The sequence below is a fragment of the Leuresthes tenuis genome, unplaced genomic scaffold (genome assembly GCF_036924035.1).
Source record: "Leuresthes tenuis unplaced genomic scaffold, fLeuTen1.0.hap1 SCAF_23, whole genome shotgun sequence".
NCBI classification, from domain to species: Eukaryota; Metazoa; Chordata; class Actinopteri; order Atheriniformes; family Atherinopsidae; genus Leuresthes; species Leuresthes tenuis.
The window spans coordinates 17,907,486-17,931,901 of NW_027325377.1; the positions used below are offsets into that span (position 1 = coordinate 17,907,486).

The 24,416-nt window shown below is 40.3% G+C and overlaps 1 protein-coding gene across 3 annotated transcripts in view; it reads left to right on the plus strand.

The window, feature by feature from the left end:
- Window positions 1–24,416, plus strand: part of anks1b (ankyrin repeat and sterile alpha motif domain containing 1B) — a 196,626-nt gene that overhangs the window by 134,357 nt on the left and 37,853 nt on the right. For all 3 annotated transcript variants that reach the window (XM_072377500.1, XM_072377498.1, XM_072377499.1), the window contains exons 14-17: window positions 9,138–9,793; window positions 10,362–10,484; window positions 12,776–12,845; window positions 15,090–15,196. In XM_072377500.1, coding sequence (XP_072233601.1) covers window positions 9,138–9,793; window positions 10,362–10,484; window positions 12,776–12,845; window positions 15,090–15,196 — 956 coding nt within the window. The remainder of the gene's footprint in view (window positions 1–9,137; window positions 9,794–10,361; window positions 10,485–12,775; window positions 12,846–15,089; window positions 15,197–24,416) is intronic.

The following is a 24,416-nucleotide window of genomic DNA, read 5'->3' on the forward strand; positions in this document are numbered from 1 at the left end:
AGAATATTGTGTTGACTGCTTTTGTGTTGAATATGTAATCATGGTGATTAGAACAGCATAATCTGGTGATCTGTTATAAATGATTTCATCTGGTCTTGACTAAAAAGCCAAAAGGGCATTTTTTTGTTACGGTATTGATTTACTGAAGATGACTGAAAACGAGAGCTGTGTTAAATGAACCCAATTTATATAAGATTTGAAATCATAATCACTGCTGTCCTCATATCAGTCATTTACCTCTCACTATTCCCTTCTTTCTCACACTAGCACATTTCTAATTTCAATGACGTTAGTGAGAGACTGCCGTCACTCTTTAAAAGACCTGTGTTACTGTGGGAGACGAGCCAGTTGCCGTGGCAATAAACTCTTACCTACTTGAGTTGGAAATGAAAGAGTCTATTCCGTGTCTGCAGAGTGGACCCTCTCCACCTAAAGGCTAGATTTAGATATGCAAAGGCTTTCACTAATGAAGTAATGCTCTCGACAGGGAGTCCCCATCTCCATCTCACCCTCCCACAGAGGAGAGTGACGCCCGACCTGTTTGCACTTGTCATGGTAATGTTTGCCTCGGTGTCACAAACCTGAGACAGATACAGAAAAAGTCACAAACGGAAAATAAAAATTCAGAAGATGGAAAGAATTGTCCATCACGATTTCTTTGTTGGAGCAGAAGAAATGTTTACTTTGCATTGATATTAATTAAAGAAGCCTATATGAGATGCAGAGACTGTGTTCCTACACCTTTAACATTTATTGTATAGTTGATTGTGAAACTTTAGAATTTCTGTAAGAAAATATTTGGGTTAGGGTTTATTGTATACTGTACATATACACTGCATGTGCCACTCCATTTACCTCAGTATGATATATGTAAGAAAATAAAACTAGAGATAGCATGTAACCATAACACAACAGAAAATGTAAGTATACATTAATGTAATACAGTAATACTCATGAGTAATCCTTAAACGTGGGATAATGCTTCAATGATGGATGTTTTTTAGCTTCAGAGTTGGTTATAACAGTCATGAAATTTGCAACTCCTTAGAAAGCTCAGTCGCTGTGATGACTTGGTGAAAGTTTGCTGTAGAAGACTGAAAAATATGGCTGAAAGCTCAACAAAAGTTAGTAACTGGATCTTGGATCTTATACCACCTTCTTTTTACCCCACTGTTATCAAACAGAAATATCGAATTAAAATAGGTACCCACTCTGAATATTGATCCATGACTTCTGACTTTATAAACTGACTAATTCATTTCGCAGCAGTAATCCAACTATTCAGTGAAATGTGAGGAATTTGTTCAAATCGGAGGAAGTGAGAAAAGTGGGCTTACACAACCCCAATGAAAAATGCAACAACTTACTTTCACTCTGCTAAAAATGTAATCATGTTTCAAATTCAGTTAAACCACATAATCTCTTTGGCTTCATAGAGATCAGCATCATGACAGTCAGTTAATTATATTAAAAAAAGTATCACTTCCGGAGAGCAAAGTCAACCAAACATGATTTAAACATGTTTAGATTCCTATAACAACACTGTAAGAGTTAGAAAAAAAACAGTAACCATGTGACAGCAGCTGATTATATCAAACATAACTTCCTTCTCCTACTTGGGTGTACTTTAAGCTAATTAATGTGACATTTCCAACAGTACTTGAAGGAAGCCTTTATGTAACTCCGGATAAAGATACAAGGACATTCAATTCTCAGTTACCTTTATGCTTTCCCACATCAGTGATCAAGGGTTCAAATTAATTTCTGTTGTAATCTTCAGTCCCAAACATCTTAAAGTATAATTTAGGCGTAGGTTTGTATAAATAGCCTTAGCAAGAACTGTGTTCGCACATGAGGTTCAGGGAGCTGATAATGATTTCTCTGTGCCTGCAGCACGAAGGAGACGTGGTTCAATCTTTAATCTTGGAAATGACTGACAGTTCAGATATTACTCTGTAGTTTTTAATAACAGTCAGTGCTGCGCCACAAGAGACGTAATGATGAACACATCCCTATCAGGTCTGTCGATCACAGCCCAGCTCCTCCTGCTACCTCGCACACACAAGACAACATTCCAGTATATGAGACGAGCTTGTGTTTGTCTAGATACACATGCTCTCTGTTCTTTTAAGATATTCTCAGCAAAAATGAAGGAAATGAAGATGTGAGACAGCTTGTTGCGTCTTGTCTTTTGCTAAAGTTGGTTGATTTCCGTGAACTATTGTAAAGGAAATTTAAGTTACTGCACGACCTTCAGTCTGGAAAAATTAGTCATGAATGAGACTTTCTTAAAAATTCTTTTCTATAATTCTGCTAAACTTTTAGTGCAAATTCAACTTTTGCGATCAGTTGTGGAGTGGTTGTCTTATTTTTGATGATCAAGCCCTATTCTTGTGTCCCCATTTTCTTTTTCACTTCATTTCAACATGTATCAACCTGGTTTTTCCTCCCTATCATTCATCATTTCACTGTGTCACTTGACACAGTGAAGGCTCCTTGCTTCCTTGGCATCTCTGTTCATCTCTGCTTGTCATTCACTGTGAGACACTGCCTGCCAGCCCCCCTTCCCTTTGCCTCAGCTTATCTGCCAGTCCTTCTGCAATCTGGTTGTTTTGATTGTTACAGTTTGCCTCTGCATTACTTATTTGCCCCTCCACTCAAAATCAGTTTTCCGTTTGGTCAGATAAACCCATAACCGCCTCTTTCTCTGTTAGTCTAAATCACCTCTATTTCAGTTTTCACCTCACTCTCCTCTTTCTTCTCTCCATTTCTTTCAGCCTCTGTTTTTACTGAGTGCTGGGCCCCATGACATGTCTTTAAATTTAATTTTGTTTTTCTTTTTTGTTTGTAGTAAATGCTTAATTTAGTCTGGAGTTTATTCACTACAAAGGAATTAAATCTCAGTCCACTTGCAGGAGTTAAAACAATTATCGAAGAACACTTTCTTATCCGTATAATGTGGTAATAGTTGCACGCTGTCTCTGTGTAGTTTTTGAGCCAAGGTCATAGTGAAAGAGCAAGGAAATGTGGTACACACCCAAAATAACATTGAAATCATTCCTTCATGACCCCAAACATTTAGACTGCCACACTGAGCCAAACTCAAATGGGTAAAAAGTAATCTATTCTTACTGTTGTCATTGGATAAACACATTCTTCACCAGCCCTGATGAGTAAGTCACAAACAGCAAAATAGCAAGATAGTTTCCTCACAGCCTGATTCTGTGATTTTGAGACTGCAGCTTAGCTGGTCCGACACAGATAAAAACCAACCGCAGACTGTGGTTAGTTTATGTTAAAAATGACCAGTGAAAACTAAATAAAGATGTCATTAAGTTGTAGAAAAAATAGTTTGCTTTTTTTGAAGTTGTGAACTGTATTTCGGAGGCTTGCTCGTTTGTATAAGCGTGTATTGAGATGACATGTCAAGGCAGCAGAACCACAGGTGTAACCGATGTTCATTATCCTCACATTCCAGTTTGAGGCTTTTGATTTCATGCCTTCAGGCTCAGTGTCATGTCTTACAGTGGCACTAAATGAATCAGAGCCATCGTTAATGCTATTAGTTATGGTTGTCTGCAGAGAATAAAGAAGGACACAAGCGCTTTTTTATGGCATGACAAACTACATCGATATCCAGAGAACTAACGGTTAAACATGTAAATAAACACACTGTGTGCCATATGAGGCTGGACGCACCACAGATGTATATGCATCCCAAAGTTTGCTGTATGTACACCAGTATGCACCTTTATGCACAACGGCGACCTGCACTATAATTGTTTTTCAATTTGAAGCACAGATCATTTAGATTATATTGTTTTAAAGTAAAAGTATCCGTTTAATTACAAAACACAGCATTTGTCCACAGATGCCTTCACTAATCTAGTGGCACCGTCAGCATGGCACTTCTTCAGAACTGGCTTAACTGTTGGGCTGATTTATGTTCTGGCAAACACCCGTGGCTTAGGTTTGAATGTGTGTGGAGACACAAACAGATTTAGTTCAAGCTTCAGATAATTTAAGTAATCTATGAGGTTAGAGGGTCTTCAAGTTGTTTGAAAGCTTAAATACAGAAAGAGATCAGTTATTAACTATTAGGAAGCTGATTTTATGCCTGTAATGTTGTTGAATATTTGTAGTTGTACAAGTGAAGATGTTACGTTTGTTTGTTTTGAAATGAACACAACTTATCCAGATATGATCGGTTTCTGGGCTGTGCTGCTGCGTGCCTCAGCTTGTTGGCATTTGTGTGTAGGTAGTGCTGTCGCAATAAAAATGCAGGTATGCATAGTGATGCATCTGCCCTTTCACCATCTGACTCTTAGACATTTACTGCACTTCAGCAGGAGCCTGACGGAGAATGGCAACACATATGTGTTGTATCAAACATAAAGTTGGACCATTTCCAAATTTGAGCTGATGGTACCAGTTTATCACCAGGTAAGCTACACAACTTTTCTCCAAAAGACTTTGGCGGGGGCAGTGTTTGTTTGGACGTGAGGAAAAGCTCTGCCAAAATCCAGGTCTCTCATGCAACTCTACTGTAATTACTACAATAAGATATTATTGTGCAGGTATACTGGTCAGTACAGCTATGTTTAGTTTTATTTTTCTTTGTCTTAGAAAATTGCTCTGTGTAACTTTTCTCCTGCGGTGACCGATAAGTCAGCTCCCCCGGAGGTCAAAGGTCACAGACACTGCCCAGAAACTTGGAGAGATGCTGGCGCTCGGCTTCTGTTGTCGTAGCTACCAATAAGCCAACCTGTTGCCAAGAGTTGTCATTGTTAACGAAAGAAGAGAAGCATATTGCGGGTAGAAAGGCAAAAAATGTTAAAATATTGAGTAGTGATGCCTTAAAACTGCAGTTACAGAGCAGGAGATGGCAGCGTTGCAGCTTCCTTTGTAGTTTGTTATTAAAAGTTCTATTTAAGAACTTTTAAAAAAAAATCAACCTACTAGAAATTTGGCAGTGATGAGTTCTTAGGTGGAGGGATTGATGGGGGACAGAATTCTTTGAACCGCTTTGAAACACGCACTTTGTTGTGAAACAAAGATAAGTTGGTACAGAAGAACTTTCAGATTTTGTAGGAATTTACATTTCAGTCCATGTAACACTCAAAAGATGAGTTATGTTTTCATGTTTGGGGTATGCTTTGTGTGTTTAAACAGAGCCGACAGCACAGTGGTGCAGAGAAAGTGCAACATTCATATTAAATGTTCAAAGAATGACTTTATTATTGTTCCACTTAATCACTGTTATTTCAGTTAGACACTCTTTGGGGGTTTTTCTCTGATAACGACACGCTTTATTTTCTGTTCTTTGATAGCGTTATGTATTTGTTGCATATGGTAATGTGGCTTGATGTGCTGGAACGAGTGCTAGCTAAAGCAGACTGTGTGATTTTGTCTACGTATGGAGGGGTGAGGAGGTGGCAAGCAGTGGGACAGCATTGTCAGATAACAATATTGTAAATGAAGTGTTGGGGCAGTGGGGGGACATGTAATTATTCAGCTGACAGTTTGTATTACAAGTGTGTAGAGGCTACATTTATTGTGGAACTGAAGTTGGATTAAAGGTTGACGCTGTTTAGAAATTGTTTGTGAGAGAAAGAAATGCTTATCAGTGGTGTAAAAAAGAACACAGGGTGACGGGACGAAAAGGGAGGAGTAGGAACTTGACTCACATCTTTTCCTGTCAAAAACATGAGGGCAGAGATGACGGAACTGATTCTAGGAGGTTTCAGCTCAGATCTGTGTGTTTGGGGCGGAGCAACAAGATACTGTAGTTTTACACAATTCTTTTAGCCACTAATGATCAAGAATTAATGAATTATGAGGCTTTGAATTTGCATGCAGGTCATTACACCTGCATTGACTTTGTAGATGTATTGAACTTTTACCTCTCTGGAGCAGTTGTAGCTCAGGAGGTGGCGTGATCATCCCTCAGTTGCAAGGCTGAGAAATCAATCCCCATCCCCAGTGCAGTTTAATGTGTTTTACACTTGTCGCTTTTGATAAGTCAGCTAAATTAATGCAATTTTATATGATTCAGGTGGATTTACATCGTAATGTAAGTACCAAGGAGATGAGCGCTTTCAACACAAATGCTCATTTTCCATCTCCTCTAGCTTTGGAGCGATACAACTGTGTGAAAATCTACTTCTCTTTGTTGCTCTGTTGCCACAGCTCACAGAACGTAAGCATTACCATAGCAGCAAGTCGCTTGAATTAATTTACCTGCAGGGGTTAAATGAGGCTGCATCTATTCAAGACCCGCTGCTCTTGGTTCCCTCGACCAAACACCTCAGTCATCATTGTATTTATTGTGGCAGACATCCTTTAGTCTGACTAGAAAAACATGGAGCCACACAGTATGACAAAACAAAACATGCATAACACAGGTCCTCTTCTCCTCTTCTTGTAGGTGTTTACTTGTGTTTCAGAGTCATTTCCTCACAAACAATTTGAAAAGTTAATGAGTCATCAAGCACACCGGATTGAATACTAATTTTGCATTCAATGAAAAGCTTTCTGATGGGGAAAGTGGGGGTGGGGGGGGGTATAACAAGTTTGTTACGTGCTGATCAATTCATTCATATTCTCATTCATCTTCATTTGGTTGAGATTTGACATTACCTACATTTGATTCTGCTATATACGAGAGTGAATTTAAAGAGATTTCAGTCAATAAAGTCTTATTTTTTTAATGAGGACTTAACATATATCAATATTTCCCCGTTGCTGTTGTGCACAAGCGTGTACAGCCGTGGCATTGCTGAAACATTGCAGGGAGCTCCTGCACATGAATAATAAAGTGATGTTTCATTAGTGAACATCTACACTTTTTTTTTCTGCTGAAAGCTTGGCAGCTGGAAAAGAGATGAGCTGCAGAACATCAACGTTTTTGTTGTGCTGAGAGGTGCACATTAGGATCTTCTTAATATGCACTGTCCATGACAGAAACTATAAACCTATACTTCCTGCTAAGTTAATGCTACTTTATATACAATCTAAAGTACTGTGCAAAGGTCTTAAACCACACATTTTTAAGGAATGTTGCTATGAAAATGTCAAATATGTGCAGCGATTTATTGAAACATGCAAACATGAATGGAAATACAATATAAAAGGCAAAATCAGAGTTTGTACAATTGTAAGTTTTAAAGTCATCATTTGGTATGACCACCTTTATTCTTCACCCAGCCTTAGACAAGCTTTCTGTCATCTCTTAATAATCTCTTAATAAAGTAATCTTCAGGAATAGCTCTCCAGGCTTCTTGGACATCCCAAAGCTCTTCTTTGGATGTTGGCTGCCTTTTGTTCCGTTCTCTGTCAAAATGATCCCGTACTGCTTCAATCATGTTGAGGTCCGGGCTCTGGGGAGGATTAATCCCTCATAAGACCTGTTGCCACTGATTTTCAGTCCACTTCTTGTGTCATTTGGCATAACTCAGCCTCTTCTCCCTGTTGCCCTTCCTTTAAGAATGGCTTCTTAACAGCCGTCCTTCCATTGAAACTATTTCTGATGAGGCTTCAACAGTAGATGGATCAACCAAAGGTCCAGATTCATCTCTCAGGTCTTTCCTGGATTGAATTTTTCTAATTCGTAAGGATATCACTTTTAGATACTGTTTATCTGCTGTAGATAGTTTTCAGACTTATTTTATGCTACTACTTCTTTTGTCCCACGTCCTCAAACTTTTTAAAGACACACTGAACACCATGTTATGATAAGCTAAGTTTTGGCAAATAATTATTTAAGAATCACAGCATTTGTCCACAAAATACTATTTTATCTCTGTCAAACCACGTTAGTTATGGCATCTTTTGTCGATGCAATGAAAGAAATGGGAAAGGTGATGTCTTTGGACAGGCTCATTATAAAAAAGTGCCTAAATGTTATGTTTAAAACTGGTTGTTTGTCTGTGTAAATGCACAACACTGGTTCATTCCTTGAGTTGGGTGCCTTTTTATGCTTGAATGACTCAGATCAGTGTCAAATGGCTAAAAAATTAGTGAAAAAGGCAGCTAAAGTCCTAAAACACTTTTAACAAAGCAGGAGAACTGTTGCATAAGAACAAATTTAAAATTTACAGGAAAGACTCCTTAAAAGCAAAATATTAGGAAAGGATTAGTGGCTCAAGACTTTTGCACAGTTTGGGTCTGTTCTTCCTCCTACGTCCTAATCAGTCTGCGCTCCAAGATTTCTAGCACCTGACTGTCTCTGTTTAGATTATTGTAGCAAATTTCAAACATTTTTCATTCTTTCCTCACACTGTGTAAAAGCCTTTAAATAAGTAACACTGCAGGGGCTTCCAGTGGAGCCAAGCAGCAACCTGGATCTCATTTATGAAAAATTCCTTTGCTCTGGTGAGATGTAATACATAATTAAGATAGAAAAAGACATTCTGAAGCTTGTATCACAAGAGTATATAAAATGATTTTAACATTAAGACAATAGTTGGAATCTCAGGTGGAATGTAACCACAGGCATACACGCACTAACAGAAGAGTAGCGGAATAGACGGGGGCACACACTTACAGAAACACACACACACTTACGCTTACACATAGAGAATCAAAAGAAGCTTTTAGCAACTTCTTTCAACCCGCTGCACACAGACAGTAAGTGGGCCCCTGAAAGCATCCCCTCAAAAACAGAAGAAAAAAAACCAGTCAATGGTCTGATTACGTCTGTCTCCGTGAGTTCATGCATACGTGTGCAATTTCAGAATCACAAGTTCACTATTTGCACACACAGAGTAAAGGAACAGAGGTTTATCCATGTGAGCAGTTCTGTTATTCCTCCCCAGAGACCAAACAGCTTTTCTACAGGGAACAGAAGATGCACAGCCTCGCTCTTCTCTTAGTATTTACAGCTTTGTTTTGTGGACTTGTTTTTTAGTGGCCACACTGCTTTACTCTCTTTTCTTTGTTTAATCGGTACTTTCCTCCACAGACTGAATTGTGCTGCCTGAGTAAAGATGTTCTCTGTCTTGTTTGGAGTAAAACTATTAGTTTTTATCATCCACAGGACTATATTAAACAGCAACAATTCATGTATTAATAGCTAATCGGTATGATTTTACTGCAGATCAGTTCATGTTTTTTTTATTTTTTATTTTCCTCTGCAGAAGACGGGCCGTACCAGCGAGACCCGCATCCTTCTCCTCTTTGCTCTTCCTCCAAATCAAACCCTCTGTTGGAGGAGCACAGGAAGAGCCACATCCCAGAGGAGTTTGCAGGCCTTCTTCATGGATCTTCACCCGCTTGTGACCCCCCTGATACGCCTTATCACCTTTACAGCCCCAAACATTTTAAATACACTTCTCCAGAAGTCCAAAGCAACCTGCTGCAGACCCCTGAGTTCAGCATTGTAATAAGTGGAGGAGCCTCTCAAGTTTTCTCCAGAACAGGAAGCGATTCATCTCATGAGAGGTTGACCAACAACTCCCAAAAGCCGCAGGTTGTTTACCGGACTATCTTCCACACCAGGGTTAACCAGGACCAGGTTCAACCCAGGAACTGTGAGCAGGCGGATCCACCTCGTGGATGGTCTACGCTGAGCCACCCACCTTCTTGTTCTTCTGGGCAAAACGGAGAGGTTGCAGAGTTTCAAGGGAAAAAGATAGGCGGTGTGTCCAAAGACGGTTCATCTGGGGCTGGCTACGAAGAGAGAGCTTGTACCCTGGGGAGGATGAGATCCATGCCTCGCAGTGTGTTGGACTTGCAGCTGTCTAAGTCTCTGTCGAAGTCTGATTCTAACCTGGTGGCAGTATCTCCCATACAGGTGAGCCGTTAGTGTCGTCTCTGCTGCATTTGCTTTGCATTATGAAGGCCAGTTCAGCTTATATCATTGTTTCTCTTTCTCATTAACATTTCTAAGGACTCAAGAATAACATCATGGTTTCTTTTATTAAGAAATAGAAAAAAGTTTCTCTTTTGATAAAAGTTGGCAAAGAGGTCTCAGTGTAATACAGAGAGTGAATTCATGTATGTTTAAATATTCAGTTATTCTAATTTGTATCCTGCTGTATCATGTGACGTCAGAAACGGAGCTCATACCAGTTCAGCCAATTAGATAGCTCACTAATCTGGGCCACAATGTTCCCGGCTCTGTGGAATATTTGAGATTTCTTCAATTCACTATAAATAAATAATAAACTAAATGCATAGTCTGATTGATAAAGATATGATTATGTATTACACTTTGATGTGAGGTCTGTTATTTTCTGAGCAGTTTTGTGTCAGTGTCAGTTAGTTATGTTTTTATTATTAAAACATTTTGCCGCTTTTGTATGTAATGGTTTTATTCGTGCAGCCATGGAAATTTTTTTTTTTTTAAATTTTCTTTTTAGGAGGAGCACAGTTGGGGGTCTGGATCGCGGGGTCAGGGTCCTGGAAGTCCCAGCTCACGAGAAGGTACCAGCCCCGGAGGAAGATTGGAACGAACACCGTCCTTTACAGCTGAGTGGGAGGAGGTGAGAGGACGTCTTTTTTTTTCTGGCATGTAGGGCTTATTGTCTGATTTCACAATCAATTGAGACATTAAAGAAGTGAAAAGGGTCGTCTATCAGTGCAAAAGTATTGAGCCAACCTTCGTTTCTTTATACATTGCCAGAAGAAATAGAAATTTAGTATAAAAGGCAATGTATTTGTAAAATAGTCGTCAGTAATAGTTATTTTTGTCCCCCACTGCTCCATTTTATTAGAAAAATTTCAGGACCCGCTGCACACATGCTGAGATATTCAAAGTATTTGGCTAATAGCTCTTTGAGAATCACCTTGTAGTGCAAAAAATGCTATTTTATGTCTGTGAAACTATGTTATTTTAAGTATTTTCTTTAGTGCAACTGCAGTATTTGGCACAAATTAGACTTTGAGACAGGCTGTTCGTACCAAAGTGCCAAAAGAAACTAGAGAGGTGCCTTTTTATGCTTCAGCGAGTCACAGGTTAAGAGTTAAGTGGCTTACAAAAAAAAATGCATTGCTTTGAAAACGTCAGGTTCAAGGACTGGACAGAAAATGAGTGGGCAAAAGGAGCCAATGCCCAAAGAAAACTTTGAAAAACCTTCAGAAAGCCTGGAAAACTGTTGCTCAAGACCATTTTAAAATATTACAAGAAAGTGTGACTCTTCGGAAGCTAAAGACAAAGACTTTTGCAGAGCCACTATATTTTAGTGGGAAAATTGATTAAAGCACTTCTAGAGTGATCCATATCTGCAGGAGTGAAAATTGCTCCCTCAGCAGTGAGCGGCTTCAGTTTTTTTTTTCCTTCCTTTGAAATTATCTGAGCTATTACAGTGCAGAAGAAGCTAAGTGCTAATTTACCATGCTCCCACACTGATCTCTTTCTGTGTGTGGCACTGGAGCTTCAGGGAAGACCAGATCTCTGTGTGAGAGAGAGAGAGAGAGCGTTTTCCGTGACAGAGGTCAGAGAGTGGGGGTCGACGCTGCTCTGTGTTTCGGTCTTGTGCCTGAAGCCCTTTCTATTAAAGGGTATCTGAGACAGATGTGACCCATTGACTGGACACCACTACAAAATCTTTATCAACACTTTGAGTCGGAGACGCTTTACTTTCATGTAACCACTCATCGTTCTAATTACAGACAAAGCGCTTGCACCCCAAAGGGATGCACCCTGACAGGGAAGAATTGCATTCTTTATGCGCTTCCATGGCTTCCCATCAAATATATGAAATTACACAATTAGAACATTTATTTTCCAAGTGATGTAAGTGAAAACCGTATTCATTAATTACTCAACACCACTCCTATCTAGCTGATGGTGATGAATTACCATATGGAGTTTCTCGATTCCCAGCAATTTAGGTGAGTTCTCCTTTTTAATTGCATGTTACTTGAAGAAGAGATTAGATGGCTTCTACGGTGATCTTTGGGGATTTCTGAGTGAAAATTACCATAGCTGCTATTTGTAGCACATGCTCTGGAAGGAGTTGTATTATGGCAAGAGACGAGCCACAAGGGATGTCCCACAACACTCAGCCATCTGAAGACACTCATTAGTATAACGAGCTTCAAGGCAATTCAGCGCATTTTACAAATTTGTGTTTTAATATGTTCTCGCTCTGATGTAGCAGAAGTTTATCATTTGGATGTTTATTACCTGGCAGTGATGAAAGGCACTACATCCAAAGAGGTCTTTTGGCCACCAAGAATACGGTGGAATGAAATGATAGCTATCGTGTGTCTCTTTAAGATTACGAGGCATGATTGTCACATACAGGTTTCACACAAAGCTTGTTTCAGTTTTTTTTCTATCTAAAGGTGGGAAGGATTCTTTGCAGATTTCCCTTTGGGTATATTTACAATGTTGTGCTGTGTAAACTGATTTGACCCAAACTGTTTGCTGCAGCCTTTCATGAGATATTGGCTTTGTGTGCAGGAATTGTAACCTATGTGTACTGTGGCAAACCTCTGTCGAGGTTTAAAGGGTGTTTGCATCAGAAGGTCCAACGTACTACAGCCTGCAGTCAGACGTTAATGAAGCTGCTCTCACCAGTCCATTCCCCATCTTTCTTCGTTTCAGCTCTGCTGTTTTGAAGTTTGCTGCTCCTTCGTGCTTTTTCAGTTCACAGGGGGGAAACTGATTGATACTCAGCATGCCGCCTGACATAATGATCGCGTTATGTGACACTTGACTTGAGAAATGAGGGTTAGCCTTATTACTGGAAAATGACTTTGTCCCTTGTACACACTGTACTTCTCTCTAACTCTGCATCTATTTTTGTCTCTCTCCCCCTTTGTTCAGATTGACAAAATTATGAGCTCGATTGGAGCAGGAATAGGCAGCGGATTGGACATCAAGGAGGATAGCTCAGGTAAAACACACACACAAGTATACAGGTATTAAATTAAGCTGTCATTTCTACGTGAGATTCTCGGGCCGTCACAATAACCCCACATTTATACCATCTCTGGATTGATGCTAAGCAACTACCACAACCGCAGCGGTCATCTATTTTTCTTTCTATGTGATTCAATAAGAAATGTAGCAATAAACCTTGACAAATTGGACATGTAGCAAAGCTTGCCTGTTGAACTCTGGTTATATCACACCAAGAATCTCGCCCACCTACCCTGCATCATTAGCCCCAGGGCTTCAGTGAAAAGTTCCCCCGAGGTGCATAGATGTCTGCCACCACCTTGGCGTCTCATTGTTTTCCATTTCCACCAGCACAGACTGTGACAGGGCCAAGTGTGAGGACCCTGTATGCCCAACAACACCCACTGCACACACTTCCCCACACTTAAGAGGCCAGTTTTACATTAAAAAAAATCTTTGGATCAAAAACGGGACCATGACTCTGACAGCTGTAGTGCCCAACTGGGGCACTTTTCCCATCAAAGAAGGGACAGGCAGTAATTTTTGGAGTCATGAAAATTTAAACAAAACCTCTTGATGCACGTTGTCAGCAGGTCAGACACCGCTGTCCATTAAGGGGTGGACTCTGTGCACATGCTCTGGTGCTGCACAGACATTTTCCTATGCAATGGGGGTGGAAAATCCATCAGAAAATGCTGAACAAAAAGATATAGATAAGGACAGACGATAACAGCGACTATTCAAGTAAATCAGTTATCAAGATGAATTCTCAAGCAGACAGATCAATAACTTGGCAAAATGATTTGATAAAACCCCTCTAAAAATGACCACTAGCAGATTTATTTGTACAGTTGTCCAACCCTACAGCAATCACTGGATAGAAACTGAGGTGGACCTCTGAAGAAATTCTGTAATTATATGGTTAAAACATTGGTTTTTTTACACAATTATTATAGGAATTACGCCTCAGCTATAAAATTAAAAGCTGAGTTTTAATTTTAAAAGATTATCTGATTTGCAGATTGTGGTTTAGTTTTTGACATTTTCTTCATCTGCGCACCTTGAATCTTCCTCTAGTCATCTCTGTTTGCTGCATTCACCCCGTCTCTCTGTATTAACTTCCCCATTCCTCCACCTCCTGATCCTCTCCTTGCTTCTTCTCTCCTTCTCTTTTCATCCATCAATGCAAAGCTGCTTCTAACCATGGTTACCACGGGCAGAAATCCCGTTTATGCCAAAGCAGCTCAGCAGCCCCCCCCCCCATCAGCACATACACAGTTATACCACACACACACACAACCGTGTATATATAGGGGCGCATGCATACAGTCAACCTGATGTGTGTGTGTGTGTGTGTGAGAGTGGGAGGGAGCTTGGCTTGAAGACAAAGAAGCTGGAGCTGTTTTGATGGCTATTATCAGCAGAGCGAGCCAGATATATGTAGAGCAGCAGATAAAGCGGGGTGTCAATCGCCACTAAGAGAGGATAGAGACTGGAGGGAGACGGAGGGAATAGAGTGAGAGGGGAAGCAAAGGAGGGAGGCAGCGCTCTGAGAAAAGAGGGAGAGACTGAGAGAGGAGGCTGCAGGAGCATACAGATGAGTGGGAGTACTTGATAAAGAGAAATCTACAACGCAGCAGCTCTCGCTTTCTCTCCCTCTCGCGCACACACACTCGGGCACACACACACACACACACGCCAGCTCAGGGGAGAAACCAAGCGAGCGCAACAGCTTAAAAGAAAGCGGCTTCTGTGTTGTGCGCGACAAACAGTCGCTTTTTCTTGCGGATCTATACTTCCAGTCTTACCCGGCACCCATCTCTGGCAGGATTTAACCCCCAGGACAGGAGCTCTTTTCTGGATACAACTTCTGCTCGTCCACCCACCCCCCACCCCCCCTTCTCATTCTCGTCTGGCTTGATTCAGAGAACACAGCATCTGGACAGCTACACTTTACCCCCCCACACCCTTGCATGCTGACCCCCTCCATCCTCACCATGCCCCTTGCCTAGCTTCTTTTTCCCTTCACCCTTCTCCCCCCCTCTATCTGCCCTCCCTTACCTTTTCTCCTCCTGCTGCCTTGCCAAAAGACTCCTTAAAAGCATGGCGGGCTCCTTTGACAGCCACTTTGCCCGCCATAACATGATGTGGCAGTGCCAGCTCTCGCAGCCAGACTGCCGCTGCTACCGCGTGGACGGCTACTCCCTACTGAAGCGTTTACCCCTCCACCCCCTTATAGGTCCCCGCTGCCCGCTGCAGTCCGTGGGCCAGTGGTTAGACTCCATCGGTCTGGTCCAGTATGAGAACCACCTGCTGGCCAATGGATTTGACAACGTCCAGTTCATGGTGAGTGTTTTCACATCTTTTTGGGGAAAGGGAGGTCTTGATTTTGACTTTCAGGTGGGCTGTTGTAAAAATTTATTTTTCTCTGCTCATCATCTTATTTGCAGTGATAAGTGCCCGGCATGTTTTCTCCATCACCCACACCATTTTTCATTTACTACCTTTCTCCCTTTTTGTGTCATCTTTTCTCTTTTTCATTCTTTCGTTATCATCATTGCTGCCTCTCCCCACTGATGCCATGTGAGGTTCCTCCTACGCACAGAAATCCTACAGCATATTTCCACCACAGCACAAAATCTAGTGTCAGCATCAAGCTCCACACATGCATCAAGCTCCACACATGCATCCGCACATAGTGCACTAAAAATGTTGGAAACATGGCTGTTTCATAGTTCCCTGATACAGCTCTGCGAATAGAAATACTGCACTTATAACCACCTGTAGATCGTAGATCAGGATGCAAACTGATCCTCTCCTTTTTTTTTTTTTTATCCCTCCCAGTGATGTCAGGAGATAAACTTTCTGGGTTATTTTGTATTCTGAAACTCTTGCTGTGTGTATCACAGACACTGATATACACAGGAAAGAGCAGTGAACAACATAGTAGAAGCTGAGGAGTAATTGGGGAGGGTGCAGGGGAGAGGCAATGAAGGTAAATTGAGAGAAACTGCAGCAGAGGCAGGAATATGTGAGAAAGCAGAGGAATGCTGACTTTATGAGTTTGTTTAGAGATTGCCACCGTATGGGGGACTCATTTGAGGGAAACTTTTCTGGTGTTTTAACAGATTGAAATTAACTCACAATAAACCCCCCCCCCCCCGGCATCTTCAAATCCAGACATAAATGATATTCTGTCTACCACAAGACCCAACTAACAATGCAGGAATCTATAGAAATGTTTAATTGTATGTTTGTGAGTGTAAACATGTTTTGGCCCTCCGCTCACTGTGACCTGTATTTGTCCCAGTAGTTACCCCGGCAACAGGATGAAATCACAGAATCCATTTTTCTTTGTGTGCTTCTCCCACACGTGGTCACTGTTTATCTGTGTGTTATTGCCGTACACGTTAGCACAGATGAATACGTCAAGCATGGTTGATCTTTGCGTGCGACAGAGAAAGGAAACTCGTGCTTCTTGTGTGTTCACAACAGAATTCTTCAGTAATTATTATTTTCATGCACACCAATCAAAGACTGCTAAAAACACCAACACAAAGACCACCAGTGTCCTCTCCTCCTTCCTTCCTGTCTTTTTCATTTCCTGTTCTGAGTCAGTTCAAGTCTGCAAAGCCAGACAGGCTTCAGTTTTGATTTAAGAATAAAGGATTAAACATACAATTAAAGCCTCAAATACTACTATGTGATCAAATATTAAACTTTTTTTTTTATCTAATCATTTTATTTATTGTGACATTATCTGACCCTTCTGCAATCCCATGTTTAGGAAAATGGCTCTAAGTTAAGATATTGATGAAGATTTGGATCATTCAATGAGGCAGGGGCACCACAACTGGGCTCGAGATTACAGTGATTTATGAAATAAAAATGTATAAATAAATACAAAGAAATGAATGTGGAGATGCTGCCACATCATCCTCCAGCTGTGGAGCAGTGTAGCTATGGGAGATTAGCTTGTGTGTGCAGCATGTTGCAATTCTTCCAGCCTTAATAATTTAGTTTTTGTTTAATAAAATGTTCATGTTTACATTTCAAAGTTTCACAGACATAGAAGGAAAGAATTTAACATTGAAGTTTCCATTGTATCAGCCTAACTGGCTCCTAAAATTAATTGATTTTTTAAAAAAAGAAAAGTAAACAAATTAAAATTAGAGTCCATTCTGTCCTATTATTTAAGGCTAAAAATAAGCGTGTTGCCGATATGTACAATCAGGTTAGGTAGTCTACTTTTCCCCATGTGTACTCAGTCATGGATATGTTTTATTCACAGGGCTATTCTTGGTCTACTTGTTTCATATCTTTGGATCCATATCCTTAAAAAAATATTGTTGTATTCGCTTTCAGGACTCTGAGCACTTGATGTATTGCAGGATGCTTCTCGTCTTGCTCACAATACTTTTGCAAAGAGATTCTTGAACTCAGTTAGAATTCTGTAGTTATAAATTGAAAAATAAATTAACCTTTTTGACCTTCTATAGGTTTCCACTTTTCCAAAAAAAAAAGAAGAAAAGCATAATGTGAATGAAAACTGAGGGACTGGAATTCAAAGTGACTTAAAGTAGTTGATTTTTCTGTCTGCAACAATCTCAAAATTACTTCCAAGGTTCAGACCAGATGGAGCTTTGCATGTTGAACCATGATGTGAAAAATTAAACACTTTAGCCACAAAACATTGTTTGTACTTGAGTTGTCTAAAAAAATTACAGTGATCTGAAAATGAATTAGCTGAAAAACTGTCGTCACTGTTTTTCATACACGGCACAAGCAGAACCAGGTAGACTGGCTAATTCATGGACCGTGTGTGTATTTGGTATGAGTTAAGTCCTTTGCAACATATGCACAATAACCTCTGTTCCTCTGCAGATTCTGATTTGAATTTAAATTCAATTGTTTATCCATGAAATATCCTTGTTTTCCTGGTTTTGGGTGCAATAACCTCTTGTAGGGAAGTGAATCTGTGTGAAGCAGCTGCGTGTCCAGGCAACTGTTTACGTCATGTACAGACGCTTTTTTTTTTTTCTTGTAGGAATGTCCTCAGGTGAGCCTTTTCCTTTTCTGCATCTGCATCACTCTCATTTGCACTTAGTTTAAAGTCACTAACAGTGCCTCTGAGATGTTTGGGGATTTTCTGCTCGTCGGGCCTATACATTTTCTTTGTAAAGAGCATCTCAATAGATCCATTGTTTTCTCTGAAATGCCTTTAGATACAATTAGTATTGAAAAGAGCTGAGATGAAACAGCCTCAAAAACATAACAGTGACTTCAAAGTCTCTTTTGTGAGTGGCAGCTCTGTCTTGGTTTAAAGTTTTCTGCTTGCTGTCTGAAGTTTTTAACCTCTTTGTTGTTCATGACTAAACAGGAAGACTGTTAATCTTTTCCGACATTGAGCAAACTCTGTCTATGATGGGCTGGTACTACTGCAAGCTGCATTGATTATCTTGGTATTTCCAAAGCTTCTTTTACTGCAAAGTGTGGATCCTTTCAGGGGAACCGAGGGTCAAATTAATTTCAGCACTACTCCGTTATGGGAAATTACGTTAAATGCCAGGTTCAAATGACAACAAGTCGGCAGTTTAGAAAACAAAGCCTTTTATTTTCTCTCTTAGAGACAGTTCAAGTTCATTTGTAGAATTTATTGGTGTGCAAATTAGTTTGACCCCCAAGTGCGATCTGTATTGTTGTGCCAGTGCACTGCAGTATGCAGTAATACAGAGACATGAGACATGCATGCACAGACCAATCCAATCTACCATTACCGTCTACTGCAAAAGTGGGTCATTAGAGTGGGCGTGTCTGGTCACTTTAAGCACCCAGTAGAGGACAAATGTAACCAGACTGATGAACGAATAGCAAGGGGGAGTGGTTGCTATAGCAACAGCATTTATTATGAAGAATACTACATAGAAATCAATTGTGCCCATTTTGAATTACTATACACACAAAAAAAGTGAGAGGAGGAGACCAGCAGAGAGAGGAGCTGATCAAAAATGATATATTAGAAGAAGAATATAGAGGTCGTGTTTGCTTAGTAAACTGGAAGGACATCTCGGATATGATTCATACCTCAAGCAAACAGGTTTCAACCATAGACGTTTAGTTTTTTTCTTTCTTTTTCAAGCTACTTTAGCTTCTCGTTTGAGCTCATTAGTGAGTCGCTGTCTGGTGCTGTACAGGTAGTGTGCTGTGGATTTTTCTTTTTTTTTTTTTACAGAAAACAGCCGTCTGTTTTGGTTCATGGTGATGGAAGCAGTGAGAACAAATGTTCGAGTTATGGGCTGTACAATTACAATACAGAGCAAAAAGAAGCCAAATTACTCCATAGAGCTGTGGAGAACTGCAGCGTCAGGTGATCCTAAAGTTCCCGGTGATTTCGCACTATGAGCAGCCTTTACCACATCTCAGATTTAATTCTTCATTTAATAATTTAGTTTGTTTTTGTAGTAACATATGCTTAGATTAGATTGCTAAGATTCTTGGATATTTTTTGACCTGAAACAGTTTTCTCAGAGGTTCAGATGCATCCAGCAGCAAAGATGAGCTGCAGCACGTGCAGAGCATCTTAAACATATCTTATTTATGAGACTATTGCAACATCATGTTTAGTCCTCTGACCGCAGTTATCGCTACTGTAAACGTGCACACACGTCTTGCACAGCTAAGCTCATATTTGTATCCAGAATAGAAAAAATAAAACAAAGATTGTGTTTTACACAGTTGCATTTGTGAAGGGGATGCTGTACAGTAGCAGAAATGAAAGAGTTGAGAGTTACTACAGGAGGAATTTAATTTAATCCTAAACTTTTCTTCAAAGAACTTATTTTCTCAAAGATTAGGTGTCCGTGTTTGTCTAGTTGGTTGAGTGATTGTCTTCCAACTGGAGAGCTGGTGGTTGTGATTGTAGAGTCAAGAACTGCATACTATAGAGTGCATATATATATATATGTATCATAAGAAGTGCTGCATGAGTGTCGGGGTGAATGAGAAACGATGTGAAGCGCATTTGCAGAACCTAAAAAAAGGTTTAGAATAAAGTAGAAGTGTGGACCAGTGACCATATACATGTATTATTCTGGAGGAGAAATTGTTCAGCCTGCCACAGAGTTTCACAGGCTTGATTCAACATTTCTTCTTCTCGGCAAAGACGACTCTAAGACGAGTAACTCTGCAAAGAAACCAAAAGGACTTTGAATTATTCATTAAAAGAGCAAGAGAAAACAGAGAAGAAATCGTTTAAATAGCAAGGCAAAAAGTGAAAATAGGGGAAAACTTGTTTTGATTTAAAAATTAGAGAGAAGAGGCGAGAGATGAGGACAAGCATGAAAGGAACAGAACAAAGAGATGAGACACAGTGGGCCAAGCATCATTTGTAGAACTCGCCTTCGCCTGTGAGCTCCGATAATGGCCGTCTGTTTCATCGCCGTATCAGTTTTTGCTTCATTTGTAATCTTGCCTCAACCCCCCTGCCACTGTGCATGAATTTAATTTTTTTTTGTTCACGGTATCCCTAACTGTGGCACTGTTGTTAAGCGGTGTGGCTGACAAGCTTAGCACATGCCATAATAAATGTATCTATAGTTTGGATGCTGAACACCCCCCATGACCAGAGAAATGGATTGTTGGAGTTCATGCCAGTGCATCATATCAAGTCTTTAGCAAACTCAAATGCATACTGTTTGCAGGATACAAAAACAGTTTACTTCAAGAACACTTGATAAACAAAGAATGCTTTTGGAGGAAAAACTGAGACAAGAAAACATGCAGTCGGTTTACTGGTTTGTGTTTACGCTCTTCATTTATGCTAACCGTCGTTGTGTTGATGTATTTGTGTCAGCCACACTGGGAAATGCTAGATACAGGCCAAACATGATGTTCACACAGAGCGGGAAACGGGGCAAAATGGGTTTAGAAAAAGAAATAACAAACATTAGGGAACTTCATCTCTCTGTATCAGGAGCCCAAGAGGGAGCAATTAGTCATGCCTTTGAATCCCCCCTTACTCCCCTACAATTTACTCTGTTCCAGCACTGAGAGTCATTACACTGCTGTGAAGTTGTAGCATGGTGACTCCACCTCTATTAATCAGCCCGGGAGCTGATCTATGAACTGCACTCCGCTCACAGAGGCCCGTGCCTACAACTTGGTGAGGAGAATGCGAAAGCCATAAGTTCAGCCGAAGAACGAGTCCAATCAGCTGCTGCCTCGGGTTTTTTAGTGAGTGCAGCGTCAGGCTAGTGGAGCCTTGGAGACGAAGTTTTACAAACAAGCCAGGAGCGAAATCACTCCGTATTAAAGGATGGTTCACGTGCCACAGACTTCTAACTTTCATCTCTAAAACCACGAAATGTGTAACGTCCGTTTCATGCGGGAGGGTCACAATTAAAGAAGGAGGAAAAAAAATCAAAGAAATTTGCAGATCAGTTTTTAGTTGAATCTTCGACATTTTGGCCAATGAAATACGAAACGTGCCAAAGTCAGTGAACTCCTCTTTCAGTCTGTGAAAACAGATTTAATCTACACTCGATTTCTTCAGCTTGTGACTTTATTCTATTCAGAGTAACTTTGGATTAGTTTTTATTCTTTCTGACGGGGAACTGAGTTCTCCCTCATCCCATTTACAGGTTGTAGATGGGGCTGTAAGAGCCTATTTATTTGTAACACCTCAGTATTGATGCAACCACCACAACTGCATTATTCACTTCATTATTTTCATGTTTGTCACCTGTGGTGCAAGGTGGAGGGGGGTGGTTGTTGACTTCCTGACTCGGGCAGTCCACCATTCGTTGCTCTACACAGAGTTCAGTTTACCAAGGTGTGTGGGTGTCTGCTGCCACTTGGGCCTCTTATCGTTCTTTTGTCTGCCACTGCAAGCCTTTGTCTGTTACTGGGTGGAGGGCAACAGCTGGTGTTGGTAGATGGGCTTTACACAGTTAAACCAACCTACTCGGCCTCACTCCCAGAGCCACTTCCAAGATCTTAACAGACTTGATGTCTGAGTTGAGGTTGGATACATGGTCCCCATCCCTGCCCCACAGTATCTTAGCATCAACAGTTTTTTCCCAGGCTGCATGTCAGCATCCGGGTACTCGAATATCCTGCGTCTTCCAGTGTAAGCCAAAGGGAGTCGGAGGCCCTCAGGGTTCCGTTGAAAATTTTAAGAACTGTTTTAATGTTTTGATCATGAATCCAATGGTAAGGAGACCTTTTATGTCAAGTACCATCACATACTGTGGTGATGAGCCATCCAAGATTTGGCATCTTAATTTGTAAATATAAGTTAAGCTGTCAGTCAACACTGTATGTGGCTTTAAAAGGTTCAACATTGTTCAGGTTTAGGATCAGTAAGTTGTTTAAAAGGATTATTTCTAAAGCCTGACGAGGATTCTTAATCACTGTTTGAAAAAATATGTATTCATCAAGCGATCTTTTTTTCTTTTTTTTTCTATAAATAAACATCAATATACAAACATGTATATTTCCACTGTTTTTATTTGACATCCATGTCCAATCCCATTGCGCAAGCTCTGGTACCATGAAGGGGAAGAGGCAGAACACAACGCTTGAAATGCAATCTCAAAACCATCCTCTGCTAACCGACAATGATTTGGTTCTTTAAAATCTTCAGATTATAAAACTGGAAGTCACCAGATTATAATCTTTAGGCTCCCAGTTGGGGTCCAAAGTAATCTTATAGTTACAAATAAGAATTATACAGTATCTTTAATGTTACATGCATACAATCAAAAGAAAAAAAAAGAAAGAGCTGCATTACTTCTTTAATAAGTGTGATGGTGCCATTCTTTGATTCTTGAAGGTGAAGTGTTGGGAACTCACTGGGGAAATTAACCCTGTACATGCATGGATTACAAAGATAGGCCAAAAGGCCATAGCTATCATGCTTTTACAGTGTACTAATTGCATGATGCAACACATTATGGTGCCATTTTTCATTAATGATTTTCAAAAGTGGATTTAATTTAACTTGTATGAGAATTTAAAGAGCCCAGTGGATTTATCCACTGCTACTGGCACAAGCAGTGGATAAGAGCAGCCTCTGGTTTTCTTTTTTGGCTTACTCATTGATTTGAACTTTTGACACCATAAATTTCAAGATTTCTGCCCTCAAATCTTAATTTTTGATCTCCAGTGCCCCCCCTCTCCATTACTTTAGAGGCCTCGCATGTCCTCCACTTCTCTTTATGTTTTTCATCTGATCTTTGTACACTGGACCTGCTAAAAGCCTCCGAGCCAAAACGGTCTAACATGTAGTTAAATACCCTTTAGTCTTTACAGACTTGGCTGTAAGAGCCTTTTTCTGGTCAGTCTCAAATGAAAAACACAGTTGGTCATAATTAGATAGCTGAACACAGACTGATGTGTGCGTTTAAAATCGGCATGAAACACCAACTTTTCATGAATCTAGAATGAAAATGTCACGGTCTCAGAGCAAGCTGTTCTTTTCAAGGGCACAGTGGTCCCCGGAGTTGAATGAAGTGAACCGGAACAGCAGATAACAAGATTCTACCTGCGTTCTTTTTTCCTCCTCTCCTGGATGTTGATCATCCTTCCCGTCTTTGTATATCTTTGCCATCATTTTGGTGATTACCTTGCTTCACTTTTCTGCCACCGTCTATATTCCAGATGTTATTTTTGGCTGCGTTGGCCTGTGTCTGTGCAGCAGGTGTCTGCCTGCGCACTGCATTTCGCCTTGCCTGTAATTATCTGTCTGCATGAAAACTCATCTCTGTCTCTCCAGAGGGGGAAGGACTGATAACTTTCTTATAGCTTCCTACTGGATTAATTAAAGGTGAAACTTTGTGTGAGGCCCGTACTGGCTCTGGTGTATATGTCTACTGAGAGTCTTTTTTAAGAGTATCAAACTTTCTTTCAGCCACTCTTTCTTTAGCTTGGAAACTTATGTTTCATTTTACTTTCTCAGGTGATGGTTCAACTCCACACTGTTGTGTTTGTTGTAGTATCATTGCTGGAAAGCAGGAAAGACATTTAAAAGGGTTCAGTTATGTGCAAAAGAACCTGCTGTTGTAACTAAGAGTTGTAGCCCATCATCTTCAGAAGAATGTGCACATATATATATATATATATATATGTATGTGTATTCAACTCCCAACATTTGGGTTCCTCTTTTTTTCCATTTCCAAGCAGGCACATGCCAGAATACTTATCGACTCTGTTGGATACACTTGCAACCTATCAGAGCAACAAATTGCATGATTTTGCGGGGCTTCAGAAAAATATATACAGATGACAGAGATGGAAGTATCAAAATGTTTGTGAACAAGTGTTGCAGTTCTAGCTTTAAAAAAAAGTGTTTTTAGTCACTGTTAAAATTGCAAAAAGATTCAAACAGCAAAGGTAAAGAAAACCTTTATTATTGTGTAAAATCACATCAAAGAAGATGTGGTGATGCACCAAACATCAAAAACCTTTATCAGGAGCAGTGCTAAATGTCTAAATGCCAGCTACTACTGTGGTCTGTGAGTTCTTTAGTTTTTTTTATTGCATAAATATGGCTGAGGTGTCATTATTT